This window comes from Etheostoma cragini, chromosome 12 (assembly GCF_013103735.1).
Source record: "Etheostoma cragini isolate CJK2018 chromosome 12, CSU_Ecrag_1.0, whole genome shotgun sequence".
NCBI lineage: Eukaryota > Metazoa > Chordata > Actinopteri > Perciformes > Percidae > Etheostoma > Etheostoma cragini.
The window spans coordinates 2,261,502-2,283,155 of NC_048418.1; the positions used below are offsets into that span (position 1 = coordinate 2,261,502).

At 39.8% G+C, this 21,654-nt stretch overlaps 1 protein-coding gene across 1 annotated transcript in view; it reads right to left on the reverse strand.

Moving 5' to 3' along the window:
* Window positions 1-221: 221 nt before the first annotated feature.
* Window positions 222-21,654, reverse strand: part of vipr2 (vasoactive intestinal peptide receptor 2) — a 39,826-nt gene continuing 18,393 nt past the window's right edge. Inside the window, exons 3-13 of the mRNA XM_034888560.1 lie at window positions 17,402-17,515; window positions 15,033-15,124; window positions 11,874-11,971; window positions 10,452-10,584; window positions 8,222-8,372; window positions 7,739-7,799; window positions 5,571-5,640; window positions 4,524-4,615; window positions 2,485-2,614; window positions 2,294-2,335; window positions 222-1,346 (exon numbers count right to left, since the gene is read on the reverse strand). Of these exons, the coding sequence (XP_034744451.1) occupies window positions 1,173-1,346; window positions 2,294-2,335; window positions 2,485-2,614; window positions 4,524-4,615; window positions 5,571-5,640; window positions 7,739-7,799; window positions 8,222-8,372; window positions 10,452-10,584; window positions 11,874-11,971; window positions 15,033-15,124; window positions 17,402-17,515 (1,157 nt within the window). The 3' untranslated portion in view covers window positions 222-1,172. The remainder of the gene's footprint in view (window positions 1,347-2,293; window positions 2,336-2,484; window positions 2,615-4,523; window positions 4,616-5,570; window positions 5,641-7,738; window positions 7,800-8,221; window positions 8,373-10,451; window positions 10,585-11,873; window positions 11,972-15,032; window positions 15,125-17,401; window positions 17,516-21,654) is intronic.

Sequence of the window (21,654 nt, forward strand, 5' to 3'; positions counted from 1 at the left end):
TTCAAAGCGGTTACAACTCAACGTCTCAACATATAGGCTACAATCGTTTTCATAACCAACAGCGCCATAGATAAGGTTTGTTCAGGTTTAGGCACAAAATCTACTCGGCTGAGGATTATGGAACAACCATGGTCATGGTTTAAAAGAAGCCAACGTTAACTTGTGGTGTGAAACGGGAAATAAACAGCTGTCTCCCATGTGTACGTCCGATAGTTTCTCTTCCTCCTTTATCTCCCGATGGACATGGACCATTATTTGATAAGACCACTACAGTGCTTTGGCACTTGATCCCAAGCGGTTTCGGAGCATTTGTTGAATCGACTGGGCTAACAACTCACGAACACAACATTAGTTCAAGATATTGCTTTGTAGCTAATCTTTCATCTTACACTACCATCAACCACACACACAGATACCAGGTAAAGGCTCCGACGTGGCACGGCTGCGTTGCTGTAGCAACTTGTTTCCTCAATGTGACGTCTACTGCTCTGCTAACCACGAAGAGAAGAAGAATGGCACTGTTTGTCTTACACATTTCATACATTTTAAAATGTTTAACTATGTTCATCTAACATACACAAGTCAAACTGCGTTCAGTTCTAACCTCCCTGCACGCAGGTTCAGGAAAACCTGAATCCACATGAGGCTGTGGATGTTGCAACAATTACCTACTAGACCCGTTCTTTATTGGCTCATAGTAAATACAGTCTATACATATAGTATGTACTGTCATCTCTTCACATTTATTTAATATTTATTTATTTATTTATCTTGATTGTTATATATTTTACTATATACATTTTATATATTTCCGTATTTTATATCGAGAGCTGCTAAACTGTGTTTCGTTGTTGAAAACAATGACAGTAAAGATCTAACTTATTCTATAATAAAACGAACAAACACTGGATAAAAAGTGTTCTTTCTTGGCAGCAAACACAAACACACCCTCAATGGATGGACCAGAACCGCTTCAGGTCCACTTAAGGTACATTTTGAAGGCTTGCAGAGATTTGTAAAGCTAAAACCAAAGTCTGCTCTGAAACGGTGTGCAGGTCCCATCCGTGTGTATTCCGCCGTAGCTTTGTGTTGAAATACTTCACTTATACAGTCTTCGACCCAGGTCAACCTGGAGACTGTGTGTTCTTTTCTCCCGAGGATCCCTCAGGTCCTCACAGCACGGTGGTCTCGGACTGCAGGATGGACTGGGTCCGGGAGTCGCGGTGAAACCGTCCCATGTGCTCTGAACAGTTCCTGGAGGTAAAGGTGCTGCTGAAGTGGTGATCTCGGCTCAGACGACAGTTCAGACACACACTCCGCCACTTTCTCTTCAGCTCGCCTTGAACCTGCAAAAATAGATTAACACAATTTTTTTTAGCGTAATGTTAGGGGTGAAAATGGTTCATAGTTTCAAATTAATTATTTTTAACGGTCAAAATGTGACCCCTAAATTAGCCAACTTTGATACTGCAGTTAACTGTGGTTAGTACAATTTCACATCTATTTCATTTTCATGCCATGTTTACAGTTGGGTGCAAACGAGGGCCCTGGAACATGCATCAGTTTTGTCATTCTAGTCTTTTTGTTGACATGTCATGGGGCTAAATCTGTGTTGACAGATGCTGGACGGTGTGGATTTCTCTGTAAAGAAAACCTGTGAAAAAAATGGACGTAGCATCAGTGACGTAACCCATTGGTTTGTGGACTGCCTGTTTGAAGCCTCGAGTTTGGCTGTCAGCGTCTTTGCTTTTTTGAAACCGGATGTAAGGATTTGGGAACAAGAGGGTGGAACTGGGGAGGGCAATGGTGCTAAGCTAAGCTAACTGCTAAAGAGGGACAGGTGCTGATTTTCAACCCTTCTGACGTGAATCATCCAGCGGAGATATAAGGTGACCAAACTGTTCTTGTAGTCTTCTCTCACTGTGTTTTCACTTCATCAAAGTTAGAACCTTTACTGCGTAACTTTTTGTAGAATAATGAATGTTTGTCTTCAGAAGGAGCTGCAGAAGCAGTACATGTTCATACACATGGCACCGGGTGATTGAATAATATCATTTGAATTATTTTGGATTAAAATAAATCTGACGAAGGAAAACTCAAAATTTTAAACTCTGACCAAATTATATTATTTACTGCTCATCATGTTTCCATTTGAATCATAAGCATGTTGTCAGCTGACTGCAGACATCCTGTTTTCTATAAATGGATATTGATTGAAAGCACCCCACTTGGTTTGAGTGTTTAGTTCTAATTAATAGTACTAAATGTGTCATTTCATATCATAAAAACATACCTCACTGTTTAGAAAACAGTAGAGAATGGCCACCACCAGACCCTGAAGAAAACAACGTTAAAGACAAACATCAGAAGGGATTCAATCTTAAACTCATAACATGAAGATGGACACACGCCCTGTCGTTTATTAAGGAATATTAAAGACACAAAGACGTAGTGATGGAAGTGGAGGGACTTATAATACAGCACCTGAAAGGATCCGAGGGCCAGGTCAAAGAATATCTTATAATCCTCTGCGATGGATTCACTGAGAGAAACGAAGACCACGTAGTGGATCCCAAACAGGGGGATCAGCAGGAGAGTGGACTTGGCCAACCTCCTAAAGGGAAACAAACCATTCAACTGTTACAGATGCAGTGTTTGTTCTTCTTCCTGTTGTATAAGAGCATAAATTAAAGAAATCGGAAGTGAGACAGGTCCTTCTACCCAGAGTATACCCCTCCCTGATAGAGTCTTTCATCTCCTTCAACATCACATATGTTTAAAGTTTTGCCACAAGATAATCTAACGAGAGTTTAGGTTCAAGTCCCTTAATTTCTTCTGGGACATGAACTCTGTCCCTCGCTAAAAACTCTGTTTTTTAGGACCTCCACCATCAAGAAGTTTGCTATCTCATACAGTGGCAGTCAATGTGGCAGTTGTAAATACGTGGAATACCTACAAATTACAGTGCATTACATTTTGCAGCAACAGTGGCTTGAGAAAGCTTAGACACCCAGGCTAAAGTGGATTAAAAAGAGGAATTAAATAAAAAAACATCTTAATGCCTTAATTAAAAAAAATCCAACCTTTTAAGGCCACCATTTGTCTTTATGAATGAATGATGTTTTGTAAATAAATAAATGTTCTTCCCTGAAATATAGGGGGCATAAGTATACACCCCCCTATGTTAAATTCCCATAAAGGCAGGCACATTTTTATTATTAAAGACTAGTTATTTCATGAATCAGGAGACTATGCATCCTGGTAGAGTTCCCTGGGCCTTTGGAATTAAAACAGCCCCCCCCCCCATCATCACATACCCTTCACCATACATAGAGATATGCATGGGGAACTTCCATAAGATCACCACTCAATGCTAATCAAACTAGCTGTTAAGCTAACTAAAATCTCTATTGGTGTATAAACTTTCTCAAGCCACTGTATATGTATGAACAGTTCATGAGAACGGCCAAAACCCCTCGGAAAAGAAAAGGCACACAATCTGGACCTGATTAGACGGAATATGGAAACTGAGTCAGAAGGTCCATCAGGACCTCTAAAATCTCAACTCTGAAGCTTCACCTGCACAACGGAAGACTCTGCAGTGTCTCATAGCGGCTTTTCATCACCGCTCGCCTGACTCTCAGGACACGAGAATACCTGACAGCTCAGCACGGCTCAGATTTCCCCCCCGCACGGTAACATTGTCTGAAGATTAAACACAGAGGAATCGAGGGCAACGAGGTTTCACCCCTAACCCTCCATTTCAGGACGGCTGAATCATCAAAACGCTGTCTCGTTGAATAAGCGTTAGAGTCTCCTTTATCCCTTCGGACAGCAAACACAAACGGGATGAAAAGGTTCTCAGTATTTTGAGGCATTTAGCTGACTTTTTATCCACAGTAGTATATAATGTTGTAGTGTTGTAGTTCTGGTCCGGTTTTTCATTTAATCCACACACTCTCTGTATATCTTTATCTGTATTTATAGTTCCATTACAAGTACTTACTTTTTCAATATTATTTATTGTCACAGGTGGATATAACTTATATTATGGTTACCTGCTTTTGCATTATCAATTTAATTACATATTAAATCTAATTTCAATGTCACTTACTACACTGCAATGTTGTTTTCTTGTACTATGGCAACTGCACTTTACTTTACAATACCTTACGTGACGCCACCTTACTTTGCTTCAGTCTACCTTCTGCACATTGGCTGTTGTTGGCCTGTTTTTCTTGTGTGTTTACTTGTTTGTTTGTTTTTCTTTCATTGTAGAAAATGCTGCTGTAACAAGGGAATGTCCCCACTGTGGGATGAATAAAGTCTCATCTAATCTAATCTAATCTAGTTTACAGTGATACACAAGCACATGTAGTGTTTTCTTAAAGACAGACACATGTTTTTTGTGACAACTGAAGCTCAAGTTTGGAGCATAAATGCGAATAGGTAGAAATAAGACTTGCATACTGTTGTTCATGCTGTTTAAAGAGCAACCGAAGTCCGGGCCCCATGTGAGATACCTGTACTGTGATTGGTCGTTGCCACCCACGTCAGGACACCTCAGCTTCTGAATCAAGATCCGAATGATGCTGATGAACAGGATGAAGTTCACCTTGGAGACAAGGAGGATACAGAAATATCAAAATAACTGATGGGAGTCAGAAAACCCCACAAAGGGTGGTTTTATGTTGCATTGTTGGACAGTTCTCCACCCACATAAACCGATAAATGGAAAGTTAAAAGGAACCGAAAATGCACGAGGGAAAAATATTCAAAGTTGCTAAATCCCCTTTTCTCTGGACAGGGCACTCACTTGCTGCTTTTGCACTTTGCTCCTTGGATTTATGTCTAAAAAGCACTTCAAATAATAATAATAATGTTAATAAAAAAAATAGTTTAGTCACATTTTTGGAATCATAGAGAATGTTTGGGACATTTGCTAATATTAGTTTTAATTTGTCTGCTTGCTAAAAAGTGATGGTCCAATCATAGCAAATAGCATAATAAGGTCACAGCAGATCGGTCAATCATGTATTTTCTTTACACGCCAAATTGGTGTGCATGAAATAATCGATTTTCCTGAGATGACTTTGCCAAACAGTTTATCATGATCCTAAAATACCCCCCCCCCCCCCCCCCCCCCCCACCCCAAGTTAAAGTGGAACAAGAGTGAAGTATTAAACCTTACTACAGTGTTAGTTACAGTTATTGGGCAATTTATGTTTCTTCCAACTGTTACTGTGCTAGGCTAACTAGCTCTACCCCGGTCTGTTATCAAGGAAATAACAGACTGCATTCAACATTAGCACTCAACCAAGCCATGTATAAAAAAAAAAAAAAGGAAAAAAAAGAAAATCACATTTAAGAATGTTTTTTATAATAGATTCCATTGATAAATCGATTAATCTATTATCAAAATGGTTGGTGATTATGTTGATAGTTAACAACTAATGGAAAGGTCAAGAGAACGCAGCATTTATCAGACATTTTTCAGTTTGGATGTGCTTTTTGAACTGAAGCACATGAAACACCTGCAGACAACCAGGAGGTAATGGACCTTAACTCACCATGATGGAGAATACGATTGGTCCGTTGATCACCCAGTTGGGTGTGGGGTTGTCATTTCTCTCCCAGCATCTGAGGACACCAGAAAGTACCATGAATGCATCAAAGTGGGGAGGGTTACAAGCAGAGGAAGAGCCAGGCTGCTACTTCCTTAAATTATTTACACCAGACCTGAAAGGGAAACTTAGTTTGCAAGGTTGAGTCTGGCGTAGAGCTTTTCAAAAGTCTTTCCCATCTTAAAGTAAGTCTCACGTCCTTCAGGGAAACTTAAAAATCCAAGTCCACAATCCATCCATTCATGTGCGTAGGCTAAGCAAGGTAGTCCAGACTTCCCTTTCCTAAGCCATAGCCTTCAGCTCTTTCCAAGTTATCTCTCGAGGTCAGGTGGAGTATGCAATCCTTTCTGCATGTTCTCCTCCCAGTTACTCAGAAAACCGGAGGAATCAATATTAGTGGGCTTAACAGTTGTAGTTGACATCTTTTGATAAAGGAGTAGCATTTCTATTCCCAAGTATCTTCTGGATGTCTGAGCTGCTCATCGGATCTGAGGATCAGTGCTAAAGAAACTTATTTTTATTGTATCCACAATCTCAATTCTACTGTAAATAACCAAAGTGGCACTGGTACAGTGTCTGGATAAGGACTGATGCACCAATTTTGTCCATTTTGAGACTGCTGATGTAATTATAGTTGCAGAGTTGTTTTACAAAGTCTTTTTGCACCCACTTAGTGTGACTCACATTCAATGATGAGCTGCAATAATGTGGAAGAGAAGCCGAGCAGCAGGCTCATAATGATGACTACTCCAAATCAATCCAGCTGAATTATCTAATAAAGTCCTCCACGACATGGCAGATATTTGTCTTATTCTATAAACTGAGCCACATTTACATATGTTGGCTAAATCTAAATCACTTAAATGCAAATTGTGGACTCAATGAAATAACAGATGCAGTCCCTGATAAATATCAATGTTTGCAACTCTCTAATGTGATCCCATTACATAATAAAGTGATGAATGACAAACTATTCCAACGAGCGTTTACCATACGTTCATATATCCACTCCACTAAACAAATAACACATAACTATTGATCTGGCAACACATGCAGAGTCTTGTGAATGTATACATGTAGTATAATTTAAAAAGGCTACCATGACAAATACCAAATCTGTATCGCGTTTTCATGCTGATGAACTGGTTCAAACAGAATCTGTGAATGTAAGGTCTAAAACCCCGTGGGGATAGAGCAAGAAGTTTAACCTAGTGTAAGGGGACCAGATTTCTCAGACAAAATCCAGGGACATTTTCAGCTCAGAAGCAAATATAGCTCCAAAACACGTCACGTTTTTACTTTTTTAAACTTAAAACAGGGACACTAGACCTAGAGCTGTTCTCATTAGGGGCTGAGCCCCCCCCCCCCCCCAAAAGGTCTGATCCTAGAATCACCCCCGCTGATACTTCATACTTGTACTCCACTACACCTCAGAGTATCCGATACTCAATGAGTATGGAGTAGGCTACAATAAAAACAATTGAGGACATATTTTCCTAAAAAATTGATGCAGTATTAAATGAGATCTCTGCAGTCGTTTTGCTGCTAGCAGACTCAGATTAATATTCTAAGTGTCTGACAACATTATGGAAAGGATTTCTAAGGAGGTCGACCTTTCAGCTAAAGATTAAAATTGTTTTTAAAAACACAAAAGTCCATGAAATTGCGTTCGCTAAACCCACCAGACTCCATGTAAATAATCAGGGATTTTAGCATCGTAAAGTACGGCTTTCTAAAACATCTCTGAGCTCCGAACATTTGGTTAATGTTTTCTTTCTTTCATTCCAATATCGGGTCTGTCAGTCCCAGTGAAAACCGGGGGACATTTCCGGGGACAGATCACCAAAACCGGGGGACTGTCCCGGGGAAACCAGGGACGTCTGGTCACCCTAAGCTAGTGCCAGTTTAAATCTGAAAACATTATCTCATAAAATAACTAGTTTACACACGTGTTAAAACGTGTGTAAACATGTGTGTTTAGGCGACCCTGTAACTATGATCACATGCCTCGGTTTTTTTCGTAAATCGACGTAAAAATCCGGCAGAATTCTGCATCCACAGGGTCCCTGCGGCCCTGCTGGTGAGTGACTGGTTTATCGCTGGTCCCTACTCACCCCGTGTCCTCCAGATAAATCCTGGTCATCACCCACGCAGAGACGAATACCGTGGGGATGCCTGCAAAACACCACAAAAGAAAACCAATACAGTCTAAGTTTAATATTATCTATCTGTATGTTTAATTGTTTAAATAACATTTGTAAAAGAATAACATTTACATTTTTTGTTTATCCATGTCCATTTTCATTCAACTACTATTCATCTTTGTTTATTCAGAGATTATATAAATGCATAGTTAACATAAATATATATTACATTCCAGTTAGCACGCTTGTTTTTATCTCAAATCTGAAACGTCATAACATGACCTTAAATATTGAATGACCTTTTCCAATTTGCATATTTAGTAACAACATATTAAGCTAATACTTTTGGACATTAAATCATGTCATGAGGTGTACAAAATGTATCAAACTAAGTGTCTAATGCACACATGGCAAACAGGTAGTAGAAAAATATTAAATTAGGACATTGCTGACCCCAGCCGATGAACATGTAGACGATAAAGTGTCTGTTCTCGGAGAAGATGACAACCAGCAGCGTGTGGAGGTACAGGCCCTCCACCAGCAGCCAGAAGAAGTTGGCCATGATGAAGTACTGGAAAAACACCAGGCTGGCCTTGCATCCCACCTAGGAAACCCACATTATGAACATCTTAACCCTTAAGCTGTCCTCGGGTCAAACTGACCCGTTTCAAAAAGTTTTAAATCACAAATGTGGAACTTTTTCAACCAAATTAATGGATGATTGCATACAATATTCGCCATGTCAAATTTATTACTTTCATTGAATTTTTCGTTTTTTTTTTTTTAATCTTATAGCATTTGAATTATTTCTTTATGGTTGCAAAACAGTATGGGGACTAAACTTTGACATCTACCCATCTGTAATCCACTCATCCTCCTCTGATCTTAACTATTAGTCAAAATAATTCAGAATTTCTTCCTTTTAACTAAAAACGTACGTATAATTTGAGGTTTGTTGACCATGAACTCCAAGAATAAGTGTAAAACCTGTTATTTAACCAGTTCAGGTTTTTTTTTAAAGCGCCAACAGTATGGAAAGAGTGACAAAACAGTGGAAAAGCACAAAAACTTAGATTTATTTTCAATTTTGACCTGTAAGGACAAGTTCTTGGTTAACGGGAAGACATCAGAGTTAATGAGGTTATGGACTTTCTATTCAACCAAAAAAAAAAAAATGTTAAAATGGAAAATGTCGCAAAATTATGAACAATTCTGTACCAGCATTACTGGTGAGACAAAATGTACTTTTAAGGCAACATTTACACTACGTTCTTTTTTTTTCTTTTTTTTTTTTAATGCAACAATCTCCATCCACACAAGACTTAACTCCATAAACAGCAGATCTAATCTCCGTCCATATCAACACGTCTGACAACGCGTATCATGTGACTGTTCTTCTACACTGGGCATGCGTCAGCGTAACCAGAAAGGAGATTGCCCGACGTTGCTCTGCGGTTGAGAATCATGGATGTAGTTTAAGTTTAAAATACAGAAAATGAAAGTAGGACAAGGGATTTAATAGCTTGGACAGACAACAAGGTGGAACTGTTACTGTGAGATACGTTAGCGTCCTAACCGATAAGGCTGACCGACGTACACTGTCGTTTCCGAGGTCTCATATGAACATTAAGGGGATGTCCTGTTGTTTGTCTTCGCAGGGCTGCAGGTGACTGCAGTGTTTGGTCTTCCAGAGAGACAATGTGGATTAATCAGGCAATTATGCTAATTCTTCCGATATGAGGATTTACTTTACCTTTTCCCCAGGGCAAGCGGAGAGTTTACCAGGAGGATGAGCTTTAATTTGACGATCAAATTACAAGCAGCAAGTAAATGGGAGTATAAAAGGTCAGAGCACCCTTACAGTATTCCTTCAGTTATTACAGAGATGCTTCCCCTCGTAAACATGCAAATAGTCAATAAGGAGCGTTTTGGGACATTAGTCGGCTGAATAAGAAAGGATCAGGATCAAATATAAATGCTAAAGAGCAACAAAGGTTTTAGAAAGTAGGTTATCAAAAGCGGTCAAGTACTGAAAGTTACTAGATTTTTTTGTCTTGTGTGCTTCCTTTCTGGGGTTATTATGCCTTTATAAGATAACAGTAAAGAGATGACACAAAACGTGACAAGAGAGAGATGCAACTTGTACCTGGATACGAATGGTGTAATTTGCGGTTCATGCAATTTCATGTTGAGTATATTTCCTGATATAAATAATCACTCGGGTCATTTTACATTCAACACTGATGAATGTTTTTGAATGAATGAGAAGGTTTTGTTTTGGTAAATAAAACAGTGTAGTGAAAAAGTATTCCAAGTGTGCAAAATATCAAAAAAGACAACATCCAAGCAATCTGATTCAGTGTGTTTCAGTCATTCCAACTAAATTAAATTCTGTTATTAGTAAATAAAGTGTCATAGTAAATGCTTTCCCAGGCGTTATCATTTGATAAGAAATGAGCTGCTGGCAAATATTTCCAGTAAATAGAAAAATGTTGAGTCTCATTTCTGTAAAAAACTCTTTGATTTTCATTCTAACAACTCTAGCTGGCAGCTTCCTGCTAAGACTGCTTTCCTTCTGTGACAGTTGTGCTGTAAAAAACACCCGAGTGTGCAGCTTCCCGAGTCCCTCGGGACACAACTGGGCTCGGCGCTGGACCGAGGTGGACAGAGGTGGTGACCTCACCACGGACGGCTGGTTGGAGCACTGCGAGGTCCGGTTGAAGAGAACGTCGTCTTTCACCAACACGGCCACAGCTCTCAGGATGAAGGAGAAGAAGAGGTTGAGGTGGATGTAGTTCCTGGTGCAATGGAGCTTCCTGCACAGTGTTACACAAAATACACAGATTATAGAAAATAAAGTCTTGTAGGATGTGTTGCATATTGACACACACACGTTTAAAAAGCTCAATTTCGATGTAAGCTGCCCACTTATTTTTGCACCGATATTAATGATTAAGCAACACCAGTTTCAACAGGTCCTTTAAACCAAACGATGGATGGTTCGTTCCTACCTTCTGGTACGACCTCCAGCAGCGTATTCTCAAGGTCAACGTCGGTCACAGTTTGAACACAAAAGGTCGCAGTTTTCAACATGTCTTTAACGTTGTGAAAGAGATGCAGTTTGGTTATGTTCAGGCACAAAAACTACTTCGGTTTATGAAAAGATTGTGGTTTCGGTTAACCTGAGACGCTACTTCACGTCCAGTTATGCACGTTACGCAAAACTTTGTTCGTAAAGTAAAAAAAAAAAAAAACTTGCGGTATAGTTTGATATATTTATAGAACAAGATTCAAACCCTGCGCTCCTGGGTGAAAGTCCTGTGTTTGTTTGACCTGTAGTCCACCCCAACCTACCTTTGAAATTTGGCGCTCTTATACTTGGTCACCATACTTCCTGCTTTGCTTCCGTAATAACTACCGTAGCCACTAGAGGGCAAAACCTCTAATAATGTAAATACAAGGTGTAATTGTTACATACAATTAATGTGGGGAGCATTTTTCAGAAGAGGATAGCTTTGTTGGGTTTATCCATCAGTAATATAGTATGATATTGTTAATCCACATTACATGTGCTTTCATTCAGAGCAGTAAAAAGTATGCTATGGACATGATGACTTGAATGTAGAATTGTGATACCCGTGGGGTAGAGAAGCTTGAATTCAAATTTAGGAGTTTTAAACACCATCTTTCTTACTTAGTCCTTACATGTATATGTTCTTACTTCATTGTTACATTTACAGTTTCTTATTTAGTCACCACATGTAGCGAGATAAATGAGTACTCAAAACATGTCTGTCCCTTAATCAAAATAGATATTTTCACAAATGTGTGTGATTAATGCATATTTAATTTAACAAACTTAATAAAATGAAATCCAATTAAGCAAACACACACGAAATTAAGATGTGCTGTTCATTCAAAATCAAATTAAACTGTGAGGAATGTCAGTCGGCACACAAAGACCAAAAGTTGAGCTTGAAATTAACACCAGACACTTTTCTTCAGTAATTAGATCCGTCCCGTCCCCCAGTATCTCTTAAATGCGTTGCATTTCGGAGACCTGAGGTTTTACTTCATGTGATAATATTGTAACGTTAGAACTTACCGGAACAGACAGAGGATGGCGCTCCCTGTGGTGAGGGCGATCAGAGACAGACTGTGACCCAGAGTGTACAGCGTCTGCACGACCACGTAGAAGACCAGCTGCAGAGGCAGAGAGACAGAAGAGGAGCGGGGTTACGGTTCTACATCGTGGCAGAGCGCGTGGGCAGTCCAGAGGAAGAGATCTTTAAATCCCACTGAGCTCTAAACGTTGAATTAGTGTCAAGTTATAGAAAGGGAAGGGACTGAAGTTGCAAGTTATTGTGTGTACACTGTCATCTGGTCTGTTAGTGAAGAGGCACCAGAGTGTGTTTTGGTATTGAGGGGATACTCTATTCCTTCATATTAACATTGCATATTTTAATGTGCCCAAACAGAACAGCTGTTGCTAAGAACAATTTATGGCGTGATGAGCTGAAGAACATGTAATTTCCTGCTTGAAATGGAAAAATAGAGTTTGAAATCTGATAATAAATGCTTGCTTGCAGCTGGCATATAAAAGTCATGACCAATATATACCAGCCAGCCAGCCAGCCAAGCATGACTAGGGAATGTATGCATGACAGAAATATTGATAAATTGCACCGGTAATACTTCTGTAACACTTTGAAGGTGGTCCAAGTGTGACTTTAACTATTCAGATTAAGATTAGGGTCACAGCAGAAGAGAGAGATTAACTGCCCACCCCGTTTTAAAGGAGAATTACGTTTGATTTTAAGACGTGGCTCTGGTTGTGGAAATTTAGAGTACTGTCAGTAGCAAGAAAAATGAAAACAATCGGTGCTGCCTACACCGTGTTTTAATGCTTAAACAGGACAAGTTTGTAACGTGTTTAGAGCCTCTAACCATGTTCAAAATGTCATTACAAGTGCCTATCCATGTGTGGTGATTCCTTGACAGGGAACACAGTGAATTTGACTAGATGTGACAGAAAGGCATAAAAGAGTTAACGTTAGTGTTAATCCATACCTCTGTATATTACCTGTGTTTTCCAGTGAAGTCCACACTGGTCGATTGTCGAACTCGTACAATCCAATATAACGGAGCGGAGCCAGGAGAGCTGCAGTTCAAGAGTTCAAGAGCTGTCGCGTATGTGCATAGGTAACTAAGCAACAGTGGGCTCTTGAACCTTTGACCTGCTGCAGCCGGCCACTCTGTTCTCCTGATCGATATCGATAAAATATCAATATCAGTGTATTTGGTAAAAAATATTGAGCTGTGGTATAATCTATGAAGTACTTCAATTCTTGAGTAACGTTCTGTCTGCTGCTCTCAGATTAAAAGTCTCTTTTTAACCTTCAGTGAACATCAGAAAGACATTTAAATTCCTTTATCTTTCTTTACAGCATGGAGCTCCTTTGATTTCAGGTGAACTAATCTAATGAACTAATAAAAGAAAAGCATGACATCTGTCCAGCAGGTTTGCCATTCCCTTTCTCTCGTCTGAATTACAAAAGCTGCAGTATATTCATGTTTTGGCCTTTGAATCCTTTCACACGCCTGTTTTCCACTAATATATGAGGGGTCTGAGAAGTAAATGTACAAAATCTTCCTTTGTTCTGCAAAATACAACAGCTAAAGGTGGACGAATTTGGACCGACATGGGCGTATTGTTCTGGACGTTTTGAGGTTAATTGCATTAAGAGTTAGACTTGCTCAGTCTGGGAGACAGGAGGAAGAAAAAGCAGATTAAGATGAGAAAGACAGAAATAGGAGAGTGAAAGAGAAAGACAAGAGTGAAATAAGGAGACCGAGGAGAGATGGTGAGACAGTTAGTTTAACAAGCACAATGGCTGATTCAGAATAAGACCAGTCGTGTCCCAGGCTGAACCTTAGCACTGAAAGAGGAGGGGAGCAGCAATTATCACTGCAAGGCAAACAAGGCCAAGCATTCTCCTCAACAAACACTTTCCTTCTCTTTCCACAAACTATTTGGGTGGAGGAGGAACCACCGCACACCCAACAAATATACCAAACAAAACAATCAAAGTAGCACACTGCGTGGATATACCTTCACGTAACCTGACCCACCGGATGGTTTGTTAACACAAAACCATCCGAGAAGCCATCATTGGATAAATTGGAAAATGTCAAGCGCTTTAAAAAAAAAAAAAAACAGAGCCAGGCTGACTGTTTCTCTCTGCCTCCAGTCTGTATGCTAAGCTAAGCTAAGTTAAGCTAAGCTAAGCTAACTATCCCCAGACTCGAGCTTCTAATGAACCGCACATCTCATCTTGCTCTCAGGAAGAAAGCAAACTGATTCTTTAAACGAGTGCCTAAAATGTCTACAAATAAGGTTTAAAAAGTCAAGCTTTTGTTAACCCAATTAAACATTTAGACAAGGAACGTTTTGCGGATATTTTCAGCATTAAAACCGTGACTTTGTGCATACAATTATTTACAACAAGTCCTCACAACCGTACAATTAATATAAATATGAGTTAAAATTTCAGCTTGAACCAGTGACTTATGCAAGCATTTTAAGGGGGAGGACAGTCATTTGTCATTTACAAAATTAATTCAAATGTTAGGTTGATGAAAGAAATATTTGCTGTCGGTTTCATGTCTGACTAAGGTCACTTGTATGTGGGTCTTGTTCCATAAAACTTCAACATATTCCATCAACAAGGCACAGGTCTGAATTAAATGCGGCCAGATTAACGTAAAAGCTGTCTTCTAAGATCACTGTAATTAATGTATTTAATCTTAATCATCACTTCGCACGCATAAAGAAAATTAAAATCACCTGAGAAAGAGACAATTTTGTGGAGGAGATTCTGAGACATCAGATCATTCAATCTATCAGTCTCTCCCTACAGTTTCACTTTTATCTCTAACTGCATGGATAAATAAATAAATAAATAATCAGCTAAATGCTTTAAATATAGCATATAAGCTGATAGGAATTAAACTCAACTTGTCACTCAGTGCTATGCACAAACGACGCGCTCCCATTTAAACATGTATCACACCACTGTCGGGTAAGTTGACCTTCCACAAAGCCCGTCCCTGTGTTAATTCCCAGCCGACCCATGCAGGCTTCATTGATCACAGGCCACTAATGGCCCATGGTATGTTGCAGCTCCTTCTGCTGCTGCACAGTCACAACTCATTAACGCTCAGGTGGCATTTACAGCAATGGCAGGAAGGCTTTTTCCCATACCTTGTCGTGGCTGGTGTCCGACCCACACACGCTGGTGATGTTTGGGAATACGTCCGACCACCCCGCCGACGTGCAGTTCCTGCTGATGTTACCTGTGAGAGATGAAGAGAGAGGAAAAATTATCTCCACACTTCACCCAGTTAACTAAGACTTTATTGTTCTTCCTTCGCCTGCGTTTCCTGCAACAAGAACACATGTGTAGGTTTGGTTTTGTAGGAGCTGTACAAAGTTCTACTGTGAAATAGTTACCATGTGGATATGCGAAACCTTGAGAAAGGGGAAAAAAACTTTTGGGCTGAGGCAGCTTAAAACACAGAAATGTCAAGCTAGCAGAGTAAGATTGAGAGAGATAAGATGGGAAACTTGGGTGTGGGTTGCTAATGGGACTGTGTGTAGAACCACATTGATCCTCTATCCAACTTTGGTGACCATCTTGCCAAATACACCCAGCCACAGCTCAACCAATGGTGAAGCAAAGAATATGACACGTCCACACCCATTTATGCAAAACAACTTTATGTCCACACCCATTTATACTTCAATATAAAAGGCGGAGCAAGGGATGAGTCCTTTGGAAGACTGCTGAATGATTTCAGTCCGCATCCCCTTTGCAAAGCACAAAAAACAACGTCTGTGTCCGTGTGTACTTTAGACTCTGGGTTTTGAACTTAACAGTTTAACAGAAATAAATAAAGTTTTTTTATGTGTAACCAAAACAATTATTCTGAAACTTTTCATCTTGGGAACATTGGATGTTGCATTGGTAGTAAATGCAATAAAGAAAAGAAGCATATTTGGAGAGACTGTCGCCCCCTAAAAAACACTCCCAGGAGGTTGTTTGTTCAAGCAGCAATTACAACCTATACTTAAGTTTCTTGTGGCGGCGCCCTCTAGTGGATGTAGTAATGATAAAGACTTTCACCCAGGAGAGCAGGGTTTCAGTCCCGTTTGAAACTAAGATAAACAGCAAGTTTATTTTAACCAAACAAAGCAAAGCAGAGAACGGGGAGGTAACCTTGCCCCTTATGACCTCATAAGGGGCCAGATCGGCCCATCTGAGCTTTCATTTTCCCCCGGTTCAGTAGCCCCCCCCCAGTGGCTACAAAAGACGATAGGCAGGCTGGGGGAACTCATATTAAACCTCAAAGTGAAATGCCATGTGACCTTTAATGACTTAATGAGTGTATTGGCAGTTTTGGTTTGTGAGTTTGTTTTTATGTCTTGTTTCCTGTCACCTGCTACGTGTTCATCTTATATAAGCCTTACTATTTCTGTAAAATCTAGTAACTTTAGGGGTTTTGGATCCATCCCAGACAGGGAAGCTTTGGGAAGCTGAACTCTGGGCTCTGAACAAGCCGCAGGGTGCTTACATAATGTTTAGTCATCAATGTAAATCAGAGCGGAAATCCAGACTGCCATCTGGTCAATGGCTGGAAAAGAATTGGATGGATTCAGCCGGGAATCCACTGCACACATTCACCCAGACACGCTATGACAACGCGAGGTCAACGAGAGGACAGAAAGCCTCATCAATTCAAATACTTAACCTGTCAACTCACTGGAACACATACCACAAGAGTCTTTTGTCTGAAGATATGCAAAAACCTGAATAGGGAATAATCATCAAAATGTTAAATTATTAAAATTGGAATGTGGATTTGATTATACTTGTCATTTCCAGCACGTCTTCATACCCAACACGTCTTTATACCTAAACGACACACTGGGTCGACTGCCGGTGACTCCCAAAACGACATTTACAAGTACGAGAGTGTCTTCTGTTTTTATGTCCCTAAACTGGGGAACTTTATGCCTTTGGATATTAAAACGGCATGCTCAGTAAAAACTTTTTTTTTTTTTTTTAATCTGGCTTTTAACATTCATTTTGGGTGATGTTATAGCCTTATTTTATTAGTGTATATAGTTGTTTAAAATCATTTTTTTTAACCCTTGTGTTCATTATATTCTGTTTTTTTTTGTTTAAAAAAACATTGTGTTGTTTAATTAATTTTTTGCCTTTTTCTTTCTCATCTGTGTTTTAATTTTGTACTGTGAAGCACTTTGGGCTGCATGCTTGAATAAAAGGTGCTATTATTATAAAGTTGAAAGTACCTACTGTACCTCAACTATTTAATGTGTTTTGGGTCTGTAAAAAAGTCGGTGTCATTTAAATGAAAAGTGACATTTGGAAGCGAGCCAGAAAAGAAAGTGGTCGTATGCGAGGACGTATCCACTCTCCTACTTGATCAAATGTGATCAGTTATTTGTTTAAACTTTCCTTCTGCGTTATATTCATCTGCCTGTTTAAAAACTGAATGTGAAATAAATAATGACATGTTAATAAGTGCATGATTGAACAAGTAACCCACCATTTCTGCCGAATACAGTCTTGAGGACTCGAGGACAGGGGATGGTGACGGTCTCTCCGATCGCAGTTCGCTTCCAGCATGCGATGTTGTCCCACGCTCCTTTGCATCCCGACTCTGTCAACAAAATAAATAAATAAATAAATAAACAAACAAACAACAAGAGTAGGGTTCATTGGTACATTTTCGCAGAGAAACATTAACTAAAGAGACCAGTCATGATGTCAAGGCTAGGTCAAAATTTTCAATACCAATTCACATAGGAGTTTTTAAAGGATTACGATGTTTTTGTGTCTAAGTGACTGCTGCGAACAACGATCTTTGGCGTGGGCCCAGTGTTAAGAGACTTCGCTGCAGTCTGCAGGTAACGGAGGAACAAGCTACAATGGAAGTTAATAGGAAAATTGTCCAGCTTGCATTTACCTTCACAAAAGTGCTTGTTTTGCTCAGATTAATATTCAGATATAATAAAGTGTCTTACAACATTATGTTGAGCCAGTTTATTTATAGTGGCCAATTGAGGACAAATCCTCATTTGCAACGAAAACCTGGCCAAGACAAAGGATAAAGACAAACATAAAGACACATTAAATACGCGAAACACACACTAAATATGCAAAATATGAACATTCAAAATACATCTGTTCCACTAATGCATGTGTATTCAGTTACATCCCTTGGAGATGCCTTCTCAAGAGACACATGGACAAAACTGCAGCATAACACAAACAGCTTATTAACAGCAATTACATCTTGCTTATTAAACAGGACCTGGAAGAAACTCCTATTTAAAACAATTATAATCCTCATTAAGCCTTTTGGATTTGGCATATTCTTTCCTGAATTGCGTCAGAGACATGCATATGTAGGAGATAAAGACACTATCAGTGCAGAATTCAAAGGCAGAGCGGTGCTGAATGAATACAAAATTCTCACCCACCCTCCAGAAACCAAAACAAACAAACCCAAAACAGCTCTCCCAGTTCTTCAGTGTGAACCTTAATGGGTGCTAAAGCGTTGATGATTAACTGAACAGTTAAGTGGGCTTTTTAGCGACAGATGAATAGAGACAGTGTGCTTGGTAAAATGTAGACGTCATCGTCAACTTTCCAGCTAAAGAAACAACAGCCAGTCGACTGTGAAGGGGGAATAACCTGCTATAAAAAGAAACCTATTAGTGTCGAGGGGAAGAATAAAAAGAACACAACCGGAGGAGGTGAGAAGAAGCTTCAATTTTTGGCTCCTTATAAAATACAAAATGCAGACGTTTCCACGGGTTGATGCTTTTATTATCAAGAGTGACAGCTTGTTGTGTCGTCAGGTGACACAACATGCTGACAGATACACGCCGTGTTGCAGAGATCTAACTTCAGAAATGGAAAGCATATTCTGGTCATGTTTTGCAAAGAGCTTCATCCACGGTCAGGTTGTTCTCATGAAACATTCATGTAGCTACTGAAAGAATTGTAGCGTTAATGTAGTCCACGTATTTGTTGCTGTATGCAGCACAGTAACTGCTGCTGTAGAGGAGCGCTCTGGACCGTGTAGGCGTGAGGTCGGGGTGGACGGGCGAGACATTAAACACAGGAGTGGATTTCGTGTACTAGGACTACCTTCTGGACCTTCTGCGTACCAAGACCTTCACCCAGTAAACACCAATCTGTTTCCCCAATCTAGATGGTCACCTTTTGACGGCTAAACTCAACCCAGCAGCCCCTAAAAGGGCCGACACCTTATAGTCACAGTCAACTTGTCTCTGCTATATTTACCTGGGAAGACCACTAAACTAAACTGTCATGTGACCAGCCGGCGGTCGCCTAATTTTGTAGCATATCATATGATTGGTGTACATATGTTTTTGTGTGATATCATACAAACTCGTTCATGAGATCGCGTTGCCACAGTGGACGCCAAAACAAACCAAAAAAAAACTATATATGTCCTCTTCCTTCTCCTAGGGATAATAACCAGCCAACATTCAGAGGTAGGGTGGACACATATCTACATTAAACCTCCACTCGGTGCCTGAACCGAAATATACATATTTATAATGTATATAATATATATTTTTAAAAAATAAATAAATAAATAAATAATTTAAAAAAAACGTCAGTTGGCGACATTAAAGAACGGCCGGTGTATATTGCTAAGGCCATATAGTCAAAATTAAGTACTTTACCTGCTTGTCAAATTTGAAGCCTACTTAAACGCCTAAGGACAAGATCTTTTTTTCTTTTTTTTTCATCTGATGTCTGGTTAAAATTGGTCTGACCTTTGTCTTTAATGTAGGAATTGCAGCTTATTCTGGTCTTGACCACACTGTAAATGGACTGAACTTACACTGACCACACAGAGAAGGAGAGCGAGTGGAAGTGCCGTTCTAAAAAGAGGGAAAGACCAAGAAGGAAAACCAAAGAAAGGGAGAACAGACAAGCCAAGAGACAGGGACGCAAAGAGAGGAAAAGAAAGAAGGGGCTTTGAGAAAGGGAGGAAATAGACACAGAGGGCAAGAGAGGACAGAGGAGGGGGAGAGGGGACCGAGTACGAGAACAGATGTCTTTGGGGTAAAAAAAATGCAGATCCAAAGTCATCAGTGCATGAAGAACTGTCCATCTACCCGTTAAGTGATCCATCCTTTCTGTTTGCTTCCACAGAAACATCCGAGGCAACGAGCCAACAAATGCACAGCAGCCCACATCTGGAGGGAAATCCTCTCCTTTCACTTCTTCTCTATTTACTACAAAGGGAAGGCTGAGTTGAGGACTGAGGCCCTACTTTGGTTTCATGCAGTCAGTGAAAGAGACTTCCTAACGTTTGCATGCATCTTCGGCATACAAACACCGTTTTTATTACATTACATCCCGAATTTAATATATGACGGACTTCCCCAGCATCTGGCTGGTGTCCAGTGGTGGGAAACCTGTCGGGATCATGACCTCGATGCTCGTAAATAACATCCCATAACAATAAAATATTAAAAAGTTAGCTTAGCTTGACATTATGAATATTTGATGTATTTAAAACTATGATTCAAGATAGATAGATATATATCTCTCTCTTAACACTATTGTTCTGGATGTGATACTGCATCGTGATTTTTGCCTTATTTGCAATCCTAACACAAAGCCGCTGATTTTAGTTTTGTAGTTTTTAGCAATGATCCAGAATGAAAATCTGCCGAAGAGTTTTATTTTAATTTTTTTTGTCGGCCAAACTGAAATGCAGCTGGCACCTCCCGGTGCTCTCTCCTTACCTAGCTCATCCAAGAGAAGGCCTTAGCACTTTTGTTGTAATATGTGTCTATATTTATGTTATGCACCAACACATCAAGGCAAATTCCTCGTATGTGAACACCTATTTGGCAATAAACGGATCATGATTTAGCAGCCGTTCTGGAGTTTGCAAGAGTGGTCTTACCTGATAATCTAGTTCTGGTCCTGTTTTTCATTTAATCCACTCACTCTGTATATCTTTATCTGTATTTATAGTTCCATTACAAGTACTTACTTTTTCAATATTATTCATGGTCACAGGTGAATATAACTTATATTATGGTTACCTGCTTTTGCATTATCAATTTAATTACATATGAAATCTAATTTCAACGTCAATTACTACACTGCAATGTTGTTTTCTTGTACTATGGCAACTGCACTTTACTTTACAATACCTTATGTGACGCCACGTTACTTCAGTCTACCTTCTACACATAGTCTGTCGTTTGCCTGTTTTTCTTGTGCGTTTACTTGTTTTGCTTTCATTGTAGAAAATGCTGCTGTAACAAGGGAATTTCCCCGCTGTGGGATGAATAAAGTATCATCTAATCTAATTTGAAACTCACTTGAATCCTGACTTACCACTCAACACTTTAACCGTTTTGGTAGAGACCGGAGCTTGAGTCCAAACCCGATCTCAGTGTGCTGCTGGGTGAGTATAACAAGGCCCAGACGCCGTGGGGTTGTCGGTTTGATTCCCACTGGCACTGAGCCAGCAACATATAAAGATGTTTATCACCCGGGCTGCAGCGTCAGCTGGAATCCTGAGAGCCTCGACCAGATGGCACATAATTAGAGCAATGTTATTATTTTGCTTTACTTTGTGTCTTTAATTAACACAGCCGGGGTGGAGGGGGGAGTCAGAGTCCAGAGCTCACAGCACACACTCGCAGATAAAAACAACAAGAGAATACATTTGTTTACCATGAGCCTTCCACTTCAGAGATAAGGCCACCAATTAGAGGCTTGCCTCGTTAACCG